At 36.7% G+C, this 20,939-nt stretch overlaps 1 protein-coding gene across 1 annotated transcript in view; it reads right to left on the bottom strand.

Annotated features, from left to right (window-relative positions):
• Nucleotides 1–20,939, bottom strand: part of TENM3 (teneurin transmembrane protein 3) — a 701,853-nt gene that overhangs the window by 121,167 nt on the left and 559,747 nt on the right. The window contains exons 7-8 of the mRNA XM_061134549.1: nt 14,116–14,238; nt 3,914–4,128 (exon numbers count right to left, since the gene is read on the bottom strand). Of these exons, the coding sequence (XP_060990532.1) occupies nt 3,914–4,128; nt 14,116–14,238 (338 nt within the window). The remainder of the gene's footprint in view (nt 1–3,913; nt 4,129–14,115; nt 14,239–20,939) is intronic.

Below are 20,939 nucleotides of genomic sequence, written 5' to 3'. Positions count from 1 at the left end.
GGGGTTCTGAAAGGATGAGCCAATTATTATCATGAAGTCAATCATCATTAAACAATATTTATTCTAGTAAGATTAATCATGAACACTGGGCAGCTGGAAGAATTCAACCAGAGAATTCAAAGGTAATTTTTTAAAAATGTGATGTGGCTGGTAATAGTGGGATAATATTTTGTAGTCAGAGGTAATTCAGTGAATTTGGAAGACACTGCAAAGACTTTTCCAACACAGTTTCAATAAACTTGTTCGACAACAGTTTCTTACAAGTAATTATTCAGTGTCTATAGACTCTTACCCAGTTTCACTTTATTCCTGAGGTATGTATTGATGGTGAAAAGTACACTACAGCATTATCTATATAAATCATTAATGTTAAAGCACTGCACATGTGAATCATTAATATTCTACTTTCTGATAGACTCCTTAAATGGAATTTCATCAGCGGTCTATTTAAGGAAAACTTATTTATAATGAATCCCTTAATATAATCAAATTGGAAAAAAAAAATCAGTTGTTGGGACTCAGAGAACCACGTTTAATTCATTGCCACTGTACATAGACCTTTTCCTGTTACTACTGGACAGAATTTAGAATATCTAATTCAGCTTCCAACATACTAAATTTTAAATGTGAGTATAAAAGCATTTTTTGTTATTTTTTTTGTGCAGTTGAACTGTACTATAACACGATAACATCATTCAGCTGTGAGGAATATAGAAAAAGTCATAGTGTGATTAGCATTCAAACATTTTTCTTAATTTATATCTTACAAGGATGAGGAAAATAACTGGTGTGGACACTTTAACTACAAAAATTTCACTGGAATTATATTCCAAAATTATCAGAGGAAATTAACTCAGCACTTCTGAACGGTGCCTCTGTCTCAAATAAACCATTTATTTTCTTACCAATTTTAAATAGTTGCATGAGCATGGGAAAAAGACCAGGAAAAGTTTCTTTTGATGGTCCCATTGCATATAAACATTTTTTCTCCCCTAGCATAGACACAGTAACTGAAAAAGTGAAAGGGAGGAAAATCTGAATTTTAGCAGGTCTTTCAAGCGCTATGAGTGTCACCTTTTATCAAGAAATCACTATTTTGCATCACACTTTGAACAATAAACTAAAGCTGGAGTGGTAGGCATGATGCTTGTGGTGAGGAGTAGCTGACGATTGTGGAGTAAGTATCTACCCAGCTCTAGGCTCTTCTCTGGGGACGTTTCACACACAACTTCAGGAGGATATTCCAGTACCTAAAGATAAGTTCCTTATTTAACACTACAGCTATTGCTACAAAAAAGAAGCAAGTTATATGGAATAGAAATTTAGTAACCTTTGTTCTTTGGGTGTACTGTAATCACTTATGGGCAACCTGAGTTTTGTTCTGTAATACCTATTCATAAGATTCTTATGGATTTTTTGTGCAGCAAGTCTTAGAATCTTGTTATTTTTAGGACAAAATTCAGTCTCACCACAGTGGGGGAGCGATCAAGAGACAAAGCTTATACTGAAGCTATCTTGATGGTTCGTTTCTGAACAGATTATCCCTATTCTTTACTCAGTTCAGCTACTAAAATCATGAGAACTCAGAATCTATGAATACCTAACTGTGCTTTCCACTTTTTGGTGGTGGTTTAGTCTCACTGTAAACCACTGACAATAGAGGAGGAGGCGATTTTAGAGATCACCTGATTCAACTCTTTCATTTTACAGACAGACACTGAGTCACCAGCAAGTTAGACTTGTTCAAGGTCACAAGGTCAAACAATGGCGACCCAGGTTTCTGACTCCCATTCTAAAACAGCTTCATGCAAATGCACTCAAAGGATACAGTATGCTATTAACTGTATAAAGCGTTAAATTGCTTCCTTAGGCTTCTAACTGTCCAGGAGAATGAATCAGGCATTGGGGAAGAAAGTCAATTGATTCTTGGCAACAGTCACATGGACAGTTTTATAAAGGGTCACAAAAACTTTCAAAACTCAAGTGATTATTTTGAATGGTTGGCCAATTTTAATTATTTTGGGTTGATTTATTTAACGTTCCCCAGAAACAGAGAAATGTTCAATTTGGGCTGCTACATAGCATATTTCATGTTTAAACACTGAACTCGGAAACAGCTGTTTGCTCTGCTGATCCTGAATAAACCAGAGGAAGGAACTCTAATAACTGTGGAGCTTAAGAAAATGCATAACCTACTTAAACACATACATTGTGGGAGAAAAGAAAAGTGAAAATCACATATATTGCGTTTAAATATCAGAAGAATTATGAGAAAACCTGAACTACACCTTTTATTCCCTAGTCTTTTATGGTATATATAACTTGCAAAAAGTCAATTCTAAATCTTTAAATAAACTTCTAAAGTGCTCAATGCATTAATTTTTTTCCTTGAAATTAATTTTTGGAATTTACAGGTTACAAGCTTGCTGTTGTACTTAGAGGCATGTTTCTTGAGTTATAAAAATAATTTAATCATACATGATTCTGATGGAAAAAAGTTTTTTTTTTCCTGTTTCACTGGAATATTGTTCTACTAAATGCAATCTATCTTCTATAACTGAAGTCATGGACAGCCATTTCTACTTAAGAAAACATTGTCATTACATCTTAGTATCACCTGTAACATGAACAAGCGTCAGATGTAACTATAATCTACAATTGGACCCTACCTAGTACATAATAAGAGGTATTTCGATATGTGAGCATTAAAGGCATTACTTTAACAATGTAGATACGAAAAATGTTAACTCAGAAAAATGAATACACCAAAGCATGGCATTCAAAAAATTCAAGTTGTATGAATTATATATGTATATGAAACTTTCCTTAATCCATGACATTAGAGAAAGCATGTTCAAATTTTTCTTACTCATCTTTTTTTAAAAAGTAGTTTTATTAGTATATGGATCAATTTTTCTTAAAATTTATATTCTGAGGTTATAGAAAAAGCATTTCTCACAAATGTACGTAATATAAAGCATCTGGTCTTCATTTTATACATCAAATTAGTCAGCATGAAATTCCATGGGTAAATAACTGATTTTCAGGCATAACTTTAGGCTCATCTAATTGTCCATTTTAATTAACCATCTATCACATTTTTGGAATTCCTGTTTTTGGGGAAAGTCTAGGCTTCAGTTTTGTGGTAGGTAATTTACATAATTTCTCTGAGACATAATGGAATATCTTTAAACCACAATTTCCAATTGACATTCTGTGAGTCAGTACTGGATCATGAAAAAGTCTATAGGATTATTAATCTGCAACAGTTGTGAAATGATTTTCATGAAAGCAAACTGACTTTAAAGTTCTTTGAACCTATAATATAGGAGTATTTGAATTGTTTTAAATAATGTGATCATCCTTGATGATCTATGAAAGCTTTTGCCTTGGCATTTTAGTGTTTATCATATTTAGATGAGGAATTGTGGCTTGAGTTGATAAAAGTTCATACTATATATCTGTTTATGGTCCCATAATTTCTTTACAAAGAGTAAATCTGACTTAAAGTAAAAACTATGTATTTTCAACAGAATGAAGGTGTTTGGGATGAAAATTTCATGCATGAAAGTTGTGTGGTCTTTGGAAATGATCACAGAATTGTTCTAAAACACTTGGAAAATCCATGATGCTTTACTACCTAGATGATGTTTAATATTCATCAGGTTACTCACAAATTCTGTACATTTTAATCAATCAGTACCGATTAAAGCAAATCAGAAAGAAAAAGCTGTTCTTCCTACTAATTCAAAAGTCTCAAGATAAGTGTCACCTACATTCAAAACTCTCTTCGCTGTAACACACCAATACAAAAGTGGTCAAAGAGTTAAACAAGTTAAACAAGCACTTAAGAAATGGAATGACTTTAAAAATGCAAACGAGCAGTTTTCAATTTACTGGTAATAGAGCCTACCTGAGTGTGGGAGGGCGGTAAGCCTTTTCGGCCATATACTCCAATCAGAGCATCTTTCTGAAGAGAGATGTTGAATTTAAGAAACTGTGGCTGATCTATAAAAAGTTGTGATCTCCAGAAGATACCAGGAGGCACCTCTTGTATCGCTCTTCGGCCAATATCAAGTTCTCCAGAATCTATGGTATTATTTTCCTGTGTAAATCCACCTAATTTTCCTGAATGTAAGAGATTCATTGAAAAAGTAGGGAAAATTAAAAAGAAACAGAACCAAAACCAAAACAGCCTTCTGACTTTCCCCAAATTTTTTTCACTGAAATGCTCAGAAATTTCATTTCCTTCTGATAAATGAAATGCTCTTTAGTTCTAATTTTCCCTTTAAAAGGTTTTTCTCTGTTAAGATATTGTTAAGTAATCCTGATTTAGCACGTTCTTTAAGATATTTAAGTCAAAATCCTTTTACTTTCCCCCAAGGTACACCTATTACTGCAACTGTTTTCACACTTACAGTCTTTCTTGATCATTTGAAACGTAATTATCTCACAAATTATATGTGGTGTTATTTCTTGGGAGAGATTAAATCTGGTACTTATCAGTCATTCTAAACATACCATAACCTTGCAAAGTGTAAATTAAGGCAGAATGGATTATGAAGATTTCCAAATCAATCAAATTCAAAATTCAGATGACTTCAAGTAGCTGTAAATTATTTTAATGACAGAGAGAGTCTTCTGTCTACAAAGGACTATTAATTTAACATTGAGTTCATTTTGGAGCATTTACTAGGGACACAGAATTGTAGGTATTAAGAAGAAACACAAACTAGAGAACAGAATCTTACAGATGACGGACTCTGGCCTTGATGGCTTCTGTCATCAAGCAAGTAATTACCTGGTTGGAAAGACAACACCTACAAACTAATAAATGACTATATTAAGCAACATATTGTTAAAGGTCAGAGCGCAGTAATATCACTGAAGGCTGGAGCTGGAAAGAAGTCACAGAGGGACAGGTACTGAGCTCGACTTTGCAGGACAAGTAGGATAAGGTTTCTTAGTAGAGGGAAATTTTGTAATTAAAAACATGGCACTGGAACTGAACACATGTTGGGTAATGGTAAGCAGAGAGACCCACTTGGCTAGAAAACTTGTTCTGGAGTCAAATAAACCAGAGTTTGAACCCTGACTCTACTGGCTAACTAGCTATGTGACCTGAAGGTATATACTAAGCTTCTTATACTAAACCTCATCTGTAAAAGTAACCATGCAATCACAGGACTCCTCTAAGCATTACATGAGGTATTCTATATAAAGCACTTGGCTCTCAGAAGATATCAAATAAATGGAAGACATCAATGGGTTTGTCATGGGAGAAACAGAAGATAAAACTTGAAAAGCAAAAATGGTATCAGATGGTGGAGGCCCCTGAATGCCAGGTTAAAGAATTTGGTCTTCTCATATTCGTAGATTTTTGTATTTTCAGTTCTATCAAATGGCATTATTCCACCCCTTTTCTGGAAGTAGTTATATATGTGTTTTGTGTGTGTGTGTGCGTGCAAGGAGATCAAACCAGTCAGTCCTGAATATTCATTGGAAGGACCGATGCTGAAAATGAAGCTCCAATACTTCGGCCACATGATGTGAAGAGCTGACTCTTTAAAAAAGACCCTGATGCTGGGAAAGATTAAGGGCAGGAGGAGAAGGGGACAGAGGATGAGATGGTTGGATGGCATCACTGACTCAATGGACATGAGTTTGAGCAGGCTCTGGGAGATGGTGAGGGACAGGGAAGACTGGCGTGCTGCAGTCCATGGGGTTGCAAAGAGTCAGACATGACTGAGTGACTTAACAACAACAGTGTGTGTGTGTGTGTGTGTGTGTGTGTGTGTGTGTAAAGCGTTGCATTACATTGCATATAATTTATGGCACATTTTAAAAATAGACACTTGTAGAGCACAGGGAACGCTGCTCAATGTTATGTGGCAGCCTGGATGAAGGGGGTTTGGGGGAGAATGGATACATACATATGTTAAAAAAAAGTCAGTATTTTCATGTCAAAAAATTTCAAAAAAACCCAGATACTTGAAATAGCTTTAATATGGGTAAATTACACTTAAGTGCCACAAAGGCAGTTTTTTGTTCCAAAGTCTTATGTGTGTGTGTGTATGAGACCAGGAGAAACTAAATTCAAGATTAGTCATGAAGGCACCTTTCCACCACAAATGTTTAAGGTAGATAGCCAGGCCATCAGGGTCTAGAGTAACTCACAACAAATCACACTTATGGACGAGTATGAAGTCTGAGGGAAAGTGTGTTACTATTAAGTGTTGGGATTCTTTTCTACCTGGACTATTGTATCCTGCAATGATACATGACCATCAGGTTAAAGGACAGCTACAGTTAAACAGAGATCCATGTAATTTTTCATGTATCAACTCAAGACTATCAACTGTGCATCACTTACTGAATTTTAAAATATTTATCTTATGATATTAATATTAATTTTTAGCAAAACTAGAATATATAGATAAAAAGATAAAAAATATAACCCTACACCCAGAGATTATTTTTGCTTGCTAGCGAACCAAACATCTTTATTTACAGAAATTTTTAAATACCTGAGATCAATGTCTGCTTTTCATTTTGGAAGCTTTTGCACAAGAACCTACATTTGTCATAAAGTAGTTTTTACTGAGAAGATTAAGGAGGGGGGAAAAGGGAATTAACCTTTAGTGAGAATCTATAACATGCTAGGTAGTTTCATCTATATTATGTGTTTTAAATTTCAAAACAACTCTGTGAGATTGATACTATTTTGAGATGAGGAATTTAAGGCTCAGAGAAGTAAATTATAACCCGAAGGGAGGGTTGAGTCAAGGTTCAAATAGAAGTCTGCATAATTCCAAAACTATGTGTTTTATAGAATCACCTACATAATCCATGCTTTTTATTAAAAACAAATACTCATTTCAAATTATTAGGTTTTAAATTTATCTGTCTATTCCATATAAAATCAGGTATATTTCCCACTGAAAGACATCAGAGAAACTGCTTAGCTTTCAGTTTTTAGGACATAAAATTGTACTTATTTTTATTTGGAGGGAATGACAGGCTTGTGTGCCATGGTTACTATGACCTAATATTCTTCATATTATATGTGTTATTTGCTCAGTCATGTCTAACTCTTTGCTATCCTATGGACTGTAGCCTGCCAGGCTCCTCTGTCCATTGGATTTTCCAGGCAAGAATACTGGAGTGGATTGCCATTCCCTTCTCCAGGGGATCTTCCTGACCTAGGGATGGAACCTGGGTCTCCTGCATTGGAGGAGGCAGATTCTTAAATTCTTTGTATTATAATTTATTATAAATTCCTAGTAAGTTTTGGTTGATTTCTACATATACTATTTTTTAAAATACTGAGTAGAATAGTAGTCCTTTATCCCACTAAGATCTGTTAGTACATGTATTTATACATGAGATCTTTCATATTTAAACTCATTCATTATGTTCACAGATTTCTAACACTATTATTATACATTATTGCCATTAACAAGTTCTATTGTTACTATCTGAAGCTTATGTGATTTAATCTGCTCTCTGGTTTTGATCCTATCTACTGCTGCTAGAAATGGCTTGTAGATGTACCCATGCTTTGAGAGCTGGTCAGCATTAGCTGGTGCTAACCCCAGAACTGTTTTCCAAAACATCATCTTTGCCCAAGGGCATTAGCTTTGGAAACGAATCATGTTCTGATTTCTAGGGTTTCAGGTTTTGCTTTATTGCTTTCTCTATATCCTGATTTTGAGGTGCTAAAATCTTTCTCACTGCAATGATATGTGTACCCACTTCTGCGTCGAGAAGTGTATCGACTTATACAGTTAGTCCCATAGTTAATTTAACAGGTGGCTTTTTCAGAAAGAAGGTTATTTTTAATTGTAATAAAAAAGAACCAAGGTTGAGTGGATGTGCTTGAATGGGGCAACAGTAGCTCTGATTACTGTTTCTTTTTTGTCTACCTGTAATGGAAAATCTTCCTAGAATCTCAGAGTTTCAGTGCCCTTGGAGGTTATTTGGTCCAGGATTCTTCAAACAAGAGTAGTTCATAGCCCTATGGAACATGAGGATTTTTCAATGTAGGAAAAAGGGGTACATTATTTTATGGGAATTAATTTCTAGAACCTCAACAGTTCCCATATTTAGACTTCCATTACAATGGACAAGCATACTTCTCACATATCCAGAATCTTTCTTTGATACACTCTCTTAGAACATAAAGTCTCCAGTGTGTCAAGCAGGCAAAATTGAAAGTATTTTTGTTGATAAACATTCTTTAACCAAGACACCATAAACCCAAGGAAGGGCTCTTTTTGTTTTTCCTGCCATACACGTATTTCTAGCAAAGGCAAAGTGCAATGAAGTTAAGAAATGAACTATTTGAGACTGCTGGCAGGTTTTAAAATCCGATGCATCAAGAGGGAGAGAGAAATCTTTGTTTTGTGCCCCCATCACCCACTCACCCATTGTCTATGAATGCTTTTCATCTGCAGAAGAGTTTCATGATTGCAAAGAGAATGTCAATAAAGTAAGAAGTATTCAAGGCAATGATGCCTTATTTAATCCAATTGTCAAACTCCTGGCAAGGCTCTGAGTTTTATCCATCTCTCTACTGCCTGCCTAGCATAGGAATTCTGAGCTGAGATGGTTGTGACAAAATTTATATTAATTTATTTGAACTGAAAAAAACAAGCCAGACTTTTTATGGCAGAAAGTAAGTTTGATTTTATTGAAAACTAGCTTTACCGGTAAATTAAATAGTGAGTATTTCCCATACATTTGATGAGCTAATTAGAGATACTGAAAGTATATAATATGATAAAAGCATTCAAAAGAGATTATAACAAAGGTAAATGAAAATGAACAATGGTTCCATTTTCCACTCCATTCAGGATATATCAGATAAAATAAAGTGCCACTAAGTAAAAGAATAAGACACATCATTAGTGGTATGCATTTTGCTAAACCTTGGTGAAGCCTTTTCTGGTGTACTCCATGGAAATTGAGAAACTGGATTGATTTGGAAAACTGCGTACAGAATCTTTTTGAAATCAGATAGCTGCCAATTCTTTGCTTTCAATAAAACTGAAGAAGAAATGTGGTGGAGTTGACACTTGTAGACCACTAAATATACTTTTTGGAAATAGATCACTATGTGATTTTTAACAAAGGACTAACAAGGACTTCAAATAATTGAATGAGACATCTTCCTAAAACTATTCTTCCATTCCCATCTGCTTATTTTGTAGGGACAGTTCTTATGTTTACACGTATAAAAAAGGAAAAACAGGCATAGAATTGATATTGAAATTTGCTTTGCTCTTGTAACAAGTAATATTCATCGGTGAATACATAAACTGTCTGAAAAGTCTCCATCTCATTCAGAGAGGTATTTTTTTAATACATTTTCACTTTTTATATTTAATAATTATCAAAATGCTTAACATTATGTATATCATAATTAGGTTGATTTCAGCCAAATATGTACAACTGATAAACAGAAACAAAATTCAGTATAGAATGAAACAGATTTAAAAAAAAACAACCAAATACTTAAGAGTACTATGGTTGCAGGAAATACAACTCAAATTAGTACACATATTTTAGACGCACAAGAACAAAATAGTTTTAAGATCACTGATCTAGCTTATCCTAGGAAATGTGCTCATTTTTAAGTGCCTATCAATGTCTATCTGCTTTAAATTATTCCACTATTTAGAATCTAGGATTTATTTTGAATTGAGGTCTCAAAATGTCTCTTTCCTAAAAGGTAGATGCTGCCCTGACCCTCTCACTATAATCAGTGATGCACAGAGATAAGGACATCACAGATTTCTCTCTGCTTAAATCCATGGGACTGGCAGCTAATATTAGTACACCATTCCTGCTAAAAAGCCTCTATCTGAATGTCAGGAGACTAGAGTTTTGTGCAGGTGCTCTGTCTTTAAATTCTGCACTGTTGCTTTTCAAGTCACAGCCCTCCTCTCATTCCTCCAGGTCAAGCGTGGTCATTGCTGTTAGCATTTTCAAATGCTCTTTATTGATTGTAAACACACCTGGAAGTCAGTTGTGCCATTGACACCGTTTGATAAACTTGTAAATACTTGGACAACCTTTTCCTCTGAAGCTCGTCAGCCCTCCCAGATAAAAGCCTGGAAACAGATGTCTTTCATCATGTCCTGAATTCCAGAAAACTTTGGCTTCAGAGGAAATGAAAGGAGGGCTAGTTTTAGTGCTCTCCATCCTCCTCACTGAGATCACGCCATCCTTAAGCCCCCAGAGTCTGAACCTGGGAACGATCACAGGAAATACTAAGGTGGTCTGTAGGTTTTACCAAGAGAAAAAGGAGGACAGATGGAGGGAAAAATAGACAGGGCAACAGATTGCCTTGTAGTTATTCTAAACTCAAAGCGTGTGGGTTAGGAATCAAACCAATTAGAGCCTTCACAGTTAGAGTGAGATGTACCACATCTTCAGACACAATAAAGCATCATCTTGAAGGTTTTTTCCCCCAACCTGTCCTGTTGAGCCTCAATGTGGGAGCCACTAGCTGTCTTTTCACCTGCTAAATGTGACTTTTCCTTTCATCAGTAAGTGTGTGTCACAACAGTCTTAATATCTTAAAATACAGTTGTCAGAGTGTGAAAATATAAAGAGGTTGAGTACACATGGCTATTATTATTCCTCTCCTTCTTATGTGATTCCCAGTTTATATAGAAACACATCAGTAAAGTGGCATTTCTCAGATAACTCCATTAAATAAAGGACTTTGTACTCTGAGATATTTTATGAATAATAGTTTATAACCCCCAGATATCATAAGGACAAAACAGAGTGGTACTTAAAAATCCTGTCGGTAATTTAGGGGGCTTGGTATCTGTTTGAGAATTACTCTATGACAGCAGAAAACCACTCAAAGTTAAAAAAATACTACTCTTTGGGGTGATAGATATCATGAGCTTGCTGCCTGCATATCATGTGAGTGAACTGGCCTATACTGATTAAAATGAAAAGGCAGAAAATACATCCAACTCTGAAGGTCTAATAATTGTCAAGGAAGGTAAATGATAATAAATATCATCTTAGGTCCCACAGAGGCACTAATAATTAAGACATCAGGAAGCAAGGTTGGGCATTTATAGAAAATCAATAGCCCACCCTCCAATTCTATGACCTAACCTTGGATTCATACTCTGACTTTGAGATCTCTGAGAGAAAGTATCTTTTTATAAACAACCACATGCCATAACTTAACATTATGTATACAGAGTGTTACATCACAAGCTAAGTGAATTAAAACATTACCTTGCAAACGTAGTTTAATGGACAAAATCAATGTAGCATCTAATTAAGGAGCTATTATACAATGCAACAACATAAATACTATATGCAATATTGAATAAAACTCAATACTCTTGAAGCACTGTTAGCCCCATTTCTTCAATTCACAGGCCATTTTTAACTTGCTCTAAAATCTAATTCTTTGAAACTGGCTTGTATTTGAGGAAATTCATACATGATGAATAATAATGTAAAATTTAAAAGCAATCTGAACCTTTTTTTGTTTAAAGAGGAGGAATCACATAGTTTTTCAATTTGTCCTCATACAAAAGGAGTTTTTAATTATTTGTTGACATGTAATTGACATGCAACATTATATTGGTTTCTGATGTATAACGACTTGATAACTGTATATATAGTCAAACAATCCCCACAATACTTCTAACATGCATAGTCACAATTTTCTCTGTATGTGATGAGAACTTTTAAGATCTACTTTTTCACAACTTTCAAACATATGAGACCAGTGAAGGAAGGGGAGGTAACCACCCCTCTGGGGACTGACCTCAGAGACTGTCCCTGCCCTGTCTCACTTTCCCCAGAGGTGAGGGGGTGATGCCTGGGCACACCTCCCATGCGCCCCTCTGTCCCTGCTCGTGTGAACATACACACTATGGCTCCATCGCTGAGCTGGTCAGTTCGTGGCAGGGCCCCTATCCAACAGCCCCGTGTGGGATGGGGGAAGGAGGGCTGGGCTAAGGAGACCCTGAGAAGGAAGCCCCAGCCATGGGACTGCAGGAGGGAAAGAGTGGGGGCCCCCACCTCATCCTCATGGTGACTAACTAAAGTCACCATGTTGTATATTATATTCCATGACTTATTTATTATAAAACTGGAAGTTTCTATAAAAGATTTTTTTTTTTAACTTGGAGAAGTCATTTGCCAGAGTTACACTAACCAAAACTGATGGCCTTCATTTTGTCTTATATTAATTAATGTGCTGTCCTCAGACCCTTGGTCATGTCTGACTCTGTGCGACCCCATGGACTGTAGCCCGTCTGGCTCCTCTGTCCATGGAATTCTCCAGGCAAGAATACTGAAGTGGGTTGCCATTTCCTTCTCCAGGAGATCTTCCTGATCCAAGGATCAAATTTACATCCCCTGCATTGGCAGGCAGATTCTTTACTGCCGAGCCATTGGGGAGAGCCCCATAAAACGTTAGGATGTATAAACAAATAAAAAAAAAGTGTACAATAAGCATTTTTCTCTTCTGTCTGTAAAAAAGTACCCTACATGTGTGGTTGACAAGTGCCATTTGATCATTCATAGGAACCATCCACTTTAAGAGACAGTCTAAATTTCAATCTACATAAACCCAAAATAAATACTTTTAATTTCTGTATAGTTACTGGATCTGTTCATATGTGTGTTATCAGTGCATAAAAGATTAAACAGTTGTTTAAAGTAATTATATTTCACTTAATTGAAATTTCCCACCAACAGTTTTAATTAGGCCAGCTTTTCTTCACTCCTCTTTAATCCACTGTGTGCTAATTTCCACTGTCACGGTCATCAACCATTAGATTATAGTTTATTTGAAATATATAGCACTTGGTATCAAACACTCTACACAGGGGCAGCGGTGGTGGTATTATTATTATTACTGTGAAAATCTAATGTTTAGAAACATCTTCTAAAATCCCTCAGCCTCCCTAAGAAAGAAGAAGGGTGAATATATAGCACTTGATATTAAACACTCTATACAGGGGCAGGAGTGGTGGTATTTATTATTACTGTGAAAATCTAACATCTTCTAAAATCCATCATCCTTCCTAAGAAAGAAGAGGGGTGTCACGAAATATTATTATTAAAACAGAAGATGGAAAAGCAAAGAACAAAAAAATACGGTAAAAGCATTAGTCATAGCCAGTGGGTGCATGTAAAGTAGCAGCATATATAAAATACAAATAAATATACTATATAGATATATAATAGCTTCTTTTTAGTCTTGCAAAGAAATCAGCCACATGAGGATGAAAATAACTGATGCCAAAGCAGAAGAAAAATATTCTAGATTAGAAACAAAGGAAGGTGAGCCAGGCAAATGCTGAAAGGCAAAGAGCCTGTTTCTCATGTGATGGAAAAAGGTGTCTTTATCCAGTAGCTTTGAGATATAAAGTACTATGACATTTTGCAAAAAGTCACAGAATGCCAAATGCCAAACATAAATACAAGCATGTACACACAGATAATAATAATAGGTACATCATATAAATATACTTACACATGTACATATTTTTCTGGGTGTTTATATCAAAAAAAAAAAGAAATACAGCATTCTCTAACCTCTTAAATACCAATTTTTAAACTCGGAACCAACTGATTTGAAAGTCTGTTAGCTTAAAGTGTAAACTTTTGAAAGTTTAGAGAAAGGGCAAGCTGAGGAAAGGTCAATAAATGATAATCCTTTAATGTGTTTTGTATGTAAAGGCTTCTAAAACAAAATGAAGATAGTATTCCAACTTCATATACTAGCTGAATGAAGAAAGCTCAATAAACCCAAGGTGATATAAGAGATGACACACTGAATTAGAATCTATTTACAGACTAAAAATAAAACAAAATTCACACTTGTGAAGGAAAGGCAGAAAAGCCTAGCCATCGACTCAGAAGGCAGAACACTGTATTAGTCCTATAATAAAAATGTGAATGTTCAATGCTTCAAGTAACTGAATGAAAGCCACTCATTCAAAGATAATATTTGTAATTCTAAAACCTCTTCCTTCTCCCATACCGAACTGGCTCTAACATGGGTAAAAATAAATTTATGGAAAAGAAGAACAACACAGGACACGTGATTCTTTCTCTTACCATTGTCGCCAGAAGGTAACGATACGGTGTTGGTTGGCATGGTATCAGAATTCACTTTTCCATTCTCAAACGTGTCATTTTCGGTCTGCTGTAACTGCCAGTTGAGGCCAAAGAGATGCATTGCTGGGGGCAAAAAACACACGCTGTTTAAAGGTCTGCTGCTCCCAGCTACAACAGCAAATGGTACATCTGTTCACAACAAGAGTCACGTGTAAAGTTAGAATTTCCATGTTCTGAATAGCAAGAGTCACATGGAAAGTTAGACTGTCCATACTCTGAGTAACAAGTGTCACATGTAAAGTGAAAATTTCCCTGTTCTGAAATGCCAAGGATTAACTGCCTGATAAAAATTAGAAAACAGTTCCTCACACAAAGGCAATTTAGGCAGCAGTGCAAGGCAACACTTTAACAAAGATTTGCTATTACTCAGCTAATTAGTACTGGGAAACTCTTAGAATGAATCACTCTTTGCTCTGCTGTGTTCAGATTCTACCATTCACCATCATTTAAGTGAGTGGCAGGACAGGACCACAGGCCCCTTGGACACGTACAATACTTGGTTCTAACATTTATAGGTTCTTAAGAGTTGGCGATGGACAGGGAGGCCTGGTATGCTGCAGTCGTAAAGAGTTGGACATGACTGAGCGACTGAACTGAATCGAAGAGACATGGCGCTCTTCACTTGGACTAAGGTAACAAGTGGTCTCACAGATCAATATGGTGCATGAAAAGCTCAGCATGGATTCAGATGCACAACATACAGTAATATTTGAATATTCTTAATTTAAGATGAATAATCTTCAAAACTCTGACTTACAATTCAGCACTAGCATAGATTAAGCAATATGCATATGTGTCAGATTCAGTTCAATTCAGTTCAGTCACTCAATCTTGTCCGACTCTTTGCAACTCCATGGACTGCAGCTCACCAGGCCTCCCTATTCATCACCAACTCCCGGAGTTTACCCAAACTCACGTCCATCGAGTTGGTGATGCCATCCAACCATCTTATCCTCTGTCGTCCCCTTCTCTTCCTGCCTCCAATCTTTCCCAGCATCAGGGTCTTTTCCAAAGTGTCAGGTAACGTCACATAAAGTTTTTGATGTAGGATTGATAATCTTATAAATTTATGTATAAATTCATACATAAATTTTATATATTTACTAATTTTCTTTATGTAAATACCTTAGCAAATAGCTAACTAGAAGACCAAGTAATTAGAAAGAGAAAGGTAATATAATTTATTATTTTACATATTTTTACTTTATTCTTTAAAAATATTTAGAATAACACTCACTGTCACATTAACCATTAACACTGAACGTCATTTGTGCTCCATAAAATAGAGTTTAGGAATTAATCCCTAAGGAAGGCTAAATATCCATGGGGAAATCTGGTGATTGTCATATTACTATGTCACAAAGGAGAATTTTTCAACATTATTTGACAGTATATATTCATTATACATATTGGAATTTACCAAAGAGAGATGTAAGAGTTTAGAAAGTACTGTCAGAGACAGTGTGATAACGACTACTGCTAAAAGCCCTTATTAAATATCAAATATATATTAACAAAACTAAGCTGTTACAGAGTGTAAAGAGCAGTTAGTTAGACGTGGGTTCAATCTCAGTCTAGAATTTGTTGTTATTGTTTAGTCGCTAAGTTGTGTCTGACTCTTTTACGACCCGATGGACTGTAGCCCTCCAGGCTCCTCTGTCCAGGGGATTCTCCAGGTAAGAATACTGGAGTGGGTTGCGATTCCCTTCTCCAGGAATTTTCTAGACCATATATATGAAGGATAGCTGGTACCCACTGGCACAGCCTGTAGTATGTAGGTCTTTCATCTACTTATTCTGTACTCCAGGTTATTGAACCATTTGTAGTCACCTGACCAGACCAGAGAGTCTCTCAATAAATACCCACCTCAGCCCTCATATCTGCAGTGCTCTCTACCCACTGCAAACTACCTATTCTTCCCTCTGATAGTCGGCATCAGCTTCTTGGGGAGACCTCCCTGACTGCGTGAAGTATCTCCCAAGATTGTCTTAGATCATTCATGTATCTCATTTGCCTCATACAGTGTCTGCTACCGACCAGATCTCAGTAAGCATCTGTCAAAGAAATAAACTCCATTTTCTGAGGTTTTAAAATTTCAGACAACACTTTTGTGGACACAAGTATAGCAATTTAAGGCAAAGTTAATAATTACCAAATAAAAATATAAATGGCTAAGAATGGAGTGTTACATTATTAATGATGAATTAATGACTGACCTTAGCATAATGCTATAGGAAAAGTATAATAGCTGAGTCAAAGTCTATTAGCATGGTATATAATTGATCAATTTTTTAAAAAGATTCAACAGTTTGGGGACATTCTATTAACAGTCTCACATTCTTTTGTTAACAGTTCCTTATATAAAAATCATCCTTTAGCAAAGAAACACACCAAACATAGACAGGAACATAGCCATATCCACCCAGGAAAATTTGTAACAAATATATAGGCTTATACTCCCTGTTTAAATTATAGTTTTTCAGCAATTTCCTTTAAACACTAATTTTTTTCAAGGATTAAGACACAGGTTTACAATTCTCCAATATACAAACTGTCAGCTCATAAAGAAGTATAATTTCATGTCATTTTGCATTAAAGTATGTAGTTTTTAAGTGGCAAAATATCAGAAGCTTTCTAAACATGTATCACTTCAGACATTTTTCAAGGTTTTAGATAGTTCAGCAATGTGTGAATAAAATGCTGTAGTTTTGCATACAGTAAAAGTTCTGACGGACATACCCTGGCTTAGCAATAATATTCCAAAAGAGCCATAGTCTCTACACAAAATAATGTATCAGCATTGTGAGCTTTTATGTAACATAAAAAGCCTTCTTGAATGATAGATTTGCTTATATTACTGGTTTTAACAGACTCTGAAGAGGAGGAACAGTCCCTGGGTCATGCACAGATATCAAATGTTAAAAAGCAATGTTATGTTTGTGTTTGGAGAGCTATTTTACTTTTTGCCAGATGGGCCACAGCTTTATTACATATATTTTTTATTATAGAAAATCTCAGTAAAGTGGGATTTTGGTTCTACTTAAGATGTCATATAATGAGAAACATACCAAATGGTATTGTATCTTGTTAAACCCTGCTTTGAAAACAGACACCAAACAGTTGTTTGGTCTTAGGATGTTACATACTTTGCAAATGTTGGTGTTTGATGTTGAGTGAAGCTCTCGACACTGATGTATAACTTAAGAATTTCATGCAAATAAAGAAACTGATTGCAAAGTTAATGAGAGACAGAGACACAGAGAGAGAGAGGGACAGAGAGAGAGATACAAAGAGAGAGAGAGAGAAAAAGGAGGCAACAAACTCAAAGTCAGAATGCTACTGAAATTACTCAGCACTGGTGTAATGAGCTATCTTGGCAGACAGATAAAGGGAGAATTAGAGAAATAAAATACATCTATAAAGAAGGAAGAATGATCTTAATTCTTTAATGCCCAGGCTGGAAAGCAGAGTTGATTCCACGAGAAGTTGCTGCCACTCTTCACGATGCTGTGATGGGTCCTGTTTGCACAGGACCTGAGGGAGGGCATGGGCAGAGAGTCAGAGGAGAGACCGACGGGCCCTTGACCCCCTGGGTGGACTGCTTAGCTAACAAGGACGGCTTAGGAGAGGTGGTACAGACTGGCAGCAAGACCAGGCATTCTCTCAGCCGCAGACAGGGTCCTCTGTGTTGGTGTGGGAACAGGGGGATGCAGTATTTTTTAAAAATAAAACATTCACTGAACACTGAACTATGTGTCAAGGGTTTTGCTCGCGCTTTAGCCTATCATCTCATTTAATCTTCCCAAAGACTCCATTAGGTAGTTACTATTTTCTTTAATTGTAAATCTGTGAAAACTGAGACTTTCTGAGTGTAAGGTTCCAAACAAGTAAGTTGTGGACTGTGACCTCAGACCCAGACCTTCTGACCACCCAGACACACACCACCTATAACCTACCCGAGGGCGGCGGAGTGTGAAGATCCACACAGAAGGAAGCTGACTAACCTCTGTGGGGGTCGTAGGCTAGAGACACGATTCTGCACCACACCTAGGAGACTGAAGGCAAAGACAGAATTCGGAGGGGAAGGAAGGAAAAAACCTGTAACCGGTAACACTTGTGCACTCCAGGCACCGTCCTGCCACACGAAGACTTTTCCATCGCAAGATATTGTTGCAAAAGGAAAGCTTTACAGTAATGTTATGACGGTGATTAAATTAATAACAGGCTGTTCTGATTAACTCCAAGAGTCTTAAAAACAATTTAAAAACTACATAAGTAAACAGTAGAGGTGTGTATTTTAAAGTTATAGAAATACTCATGTAGATATAATCAGTTCAGTGCGTTTTCTTTGCATTTTAAAATACCTTGATAGCTATTATCTCCTAACAAATGTACTGTGTGACAGGATCGTTACCCCTGATGTAGGAGGATGTAACAGGCAGACGGGCCGGGGGGCGAGGGGGGGCGGTGGTCAGTGATTTACCCAGTTAGAAGAAGACTCATGATATGTATCTCTGTGTGTGTCTGTCTCTCATTAACTTTGGGATCAGTCTCTGTATTTGCACAGAGATCTTAAGTTACACATATTAACTGTCAAGAGCTTTACTCATCACCAAACACCAACATTTTCAAAGTATGTAACAGATCTCCTCATGCTATTTCAGGATTCCTTTTTCTGCACTGTGCTGTTTTCCTACTTATCTGAATCAAAACTGAGCATTCACCTCAAAGGAATTATAAAAAGTCGAACACAAATTGCTAATTCATGTCTCTTTTGACAGTAGCAGACATACTCAGAAGCTGTATTTCTTTAAATACATAAGCTGACATTTCTTTAAATTGTCTTGTAAATACAAGATGTTTACCAACTATAAATAGTTGTATTTTTGCAAGATCATTTAAAGGTTGCTTGTTGGGAATTAGAATATATTTTCTCCATATTAAAAAATCTTAGATACAGTGGGTAAGTCCCCATAGATGTACAAAATTCTGCCTGCATATCCAATAGAAACATGTATCCACATAGCACCAAAAGGCATGAACAAGAATGTTCACAGAAATATTTGTTATAGCCCCAAACTCGAAAGAACTCAGATGTCTGCTGGCAGTGGGATGGATAAACAGATTATAGGATCATCATACCATGGAATTCCACACAGCAATGTGAATGAGTGAACCACCTCCAGATGCCACAATATGGAAAAACTTCACAAATAGAATACTGAGCAAGGGAACCCATTCACAAAAGACGTGAATACTGTGTAAGTCCACGTGAATAACATTCAAAGCAGGTGAAAGTCCCCGGAGTGACTCTCTGCAGGGAGAAGCGGGGAGGCGGTGACTAGGAGAGCCCATGGGGGCTTCCGGAGAGCGGGTAATATTCTTTCTCCCTGGGAAGTGGTTCCACTGGGTTGTTCACTTAGGTTCTGTATACTTTTCTAACTACATACTAAAATACTTTATTTAAAGTAGTCCATCTGACACAGAGCATAGCTAAAGAATGTATGTTTTTACCTTCCCTGAACCTTTCCGGCAGGTGTTTTTCTCTGCAAAGCTCCCAGGCATTCCTGCCCATGAGGTTGTGGGCGAGACAATGAGGACAGCCTGTTACAGCAACACCACCCCGACCCCCTGGCCCCGCTGAGATAAATGGAATAAATGAACACACAGAGCGAAGACCCAGTGTAGAAGGATGGTAAGCGACTCCACCAGGTAAGAGGAAAAGGGAAGAGTGAGACAACGGTCAAGAGACAGAAGAAACCCACATGTCCACTGATGAATGGATAAAGAAGGTATCATATACATATGTTGTTGTTGTTTAGTTGCTAAGCCACATCTGACTATGACCCTATGGACTGTAGCTTGCCAGGCTCCTCTGTCCATGGGATTTCCCAGGCAAGAATACTGGAGCAGGTTGCCAATCCAGGGATTAAACCTGTGTCTCCTGCATTGGCAGGTAGGTAATTTATATACCACTGAGCCACAGGGAAGCCCGTTATATAAATACACAAGACAAATACTGCTTGATTTCACTTACATGGGCATCTAAAATAGTCAGGCTCGAAGGAGCAGACAGGTGAATGGTGCTAAGGGCTGAAATGGAGGGATATGGGGAGTTGTTTAGTGAATAGTGAGTTTCTATTTTACAAGATGAGAAAGTTCTAGAGCTCTGTTGCACAACAAGGTGAATACATCACAGACCCCATTAGCTGGCCAGATTTGCCTGTCTACCATTTAGATAGTGTCCTTAACTTCCCTGTTTCCATGACATTGTTCCTTATAATTCCTGGTGCCTGGGGTGCCTTCCCCAAACTCTGCCTGATGAAATCTCACAAACACCTTAACATCTAGTCCACACAACATTTCGTCATGAAGTCTTACTAGAATTAGTTTGCACTCTATACTGCCATAGCAATTTATATTATTTTATCTTGAACAGCCTACCTTATATTTGAATAAATTTGTAACTGTTTCTTGTGTGGGAAGTAGGGGGGGTCATAGGAGAAGCACAAATGGATTTTTGCAGATGGGGGTTAAAAATAGGTACTCTGATGGAAAATGATGAGTTTGGGGTGGGGTAAGGGAATAATGCATAGGATGTTAGCTATGGTAAAATGGGAGAGGATAGTTACAGGAAAAAAGTTTAATATGTAATTGAGCTTTTTCAATATTTTGCTTAGAGTTGATCTTAGAGGGCAGGCTCTCCATAGCTTGGTTCCTGAGAAATAAGGGTGATAACAGAGAATCTGAGACTGGTAACAGTG

The sequence above is a fragment of the Dama dama genome, chromosome 32 (assembly GCF_033118175.1).
Source record: "Dama dama isolate Ldn47 chromosome 32, ASM3311817v1, whole genome shotgun sequence".
Lineage (NCBI taxonomy): Eukaryota > Metazoa > Chordata > Mammalia > Artiodactyla > Cervidae > Dama > Dama dama.
This window is presented reverse-complemented; position numbering and strand designations above follow the sequence as displayed.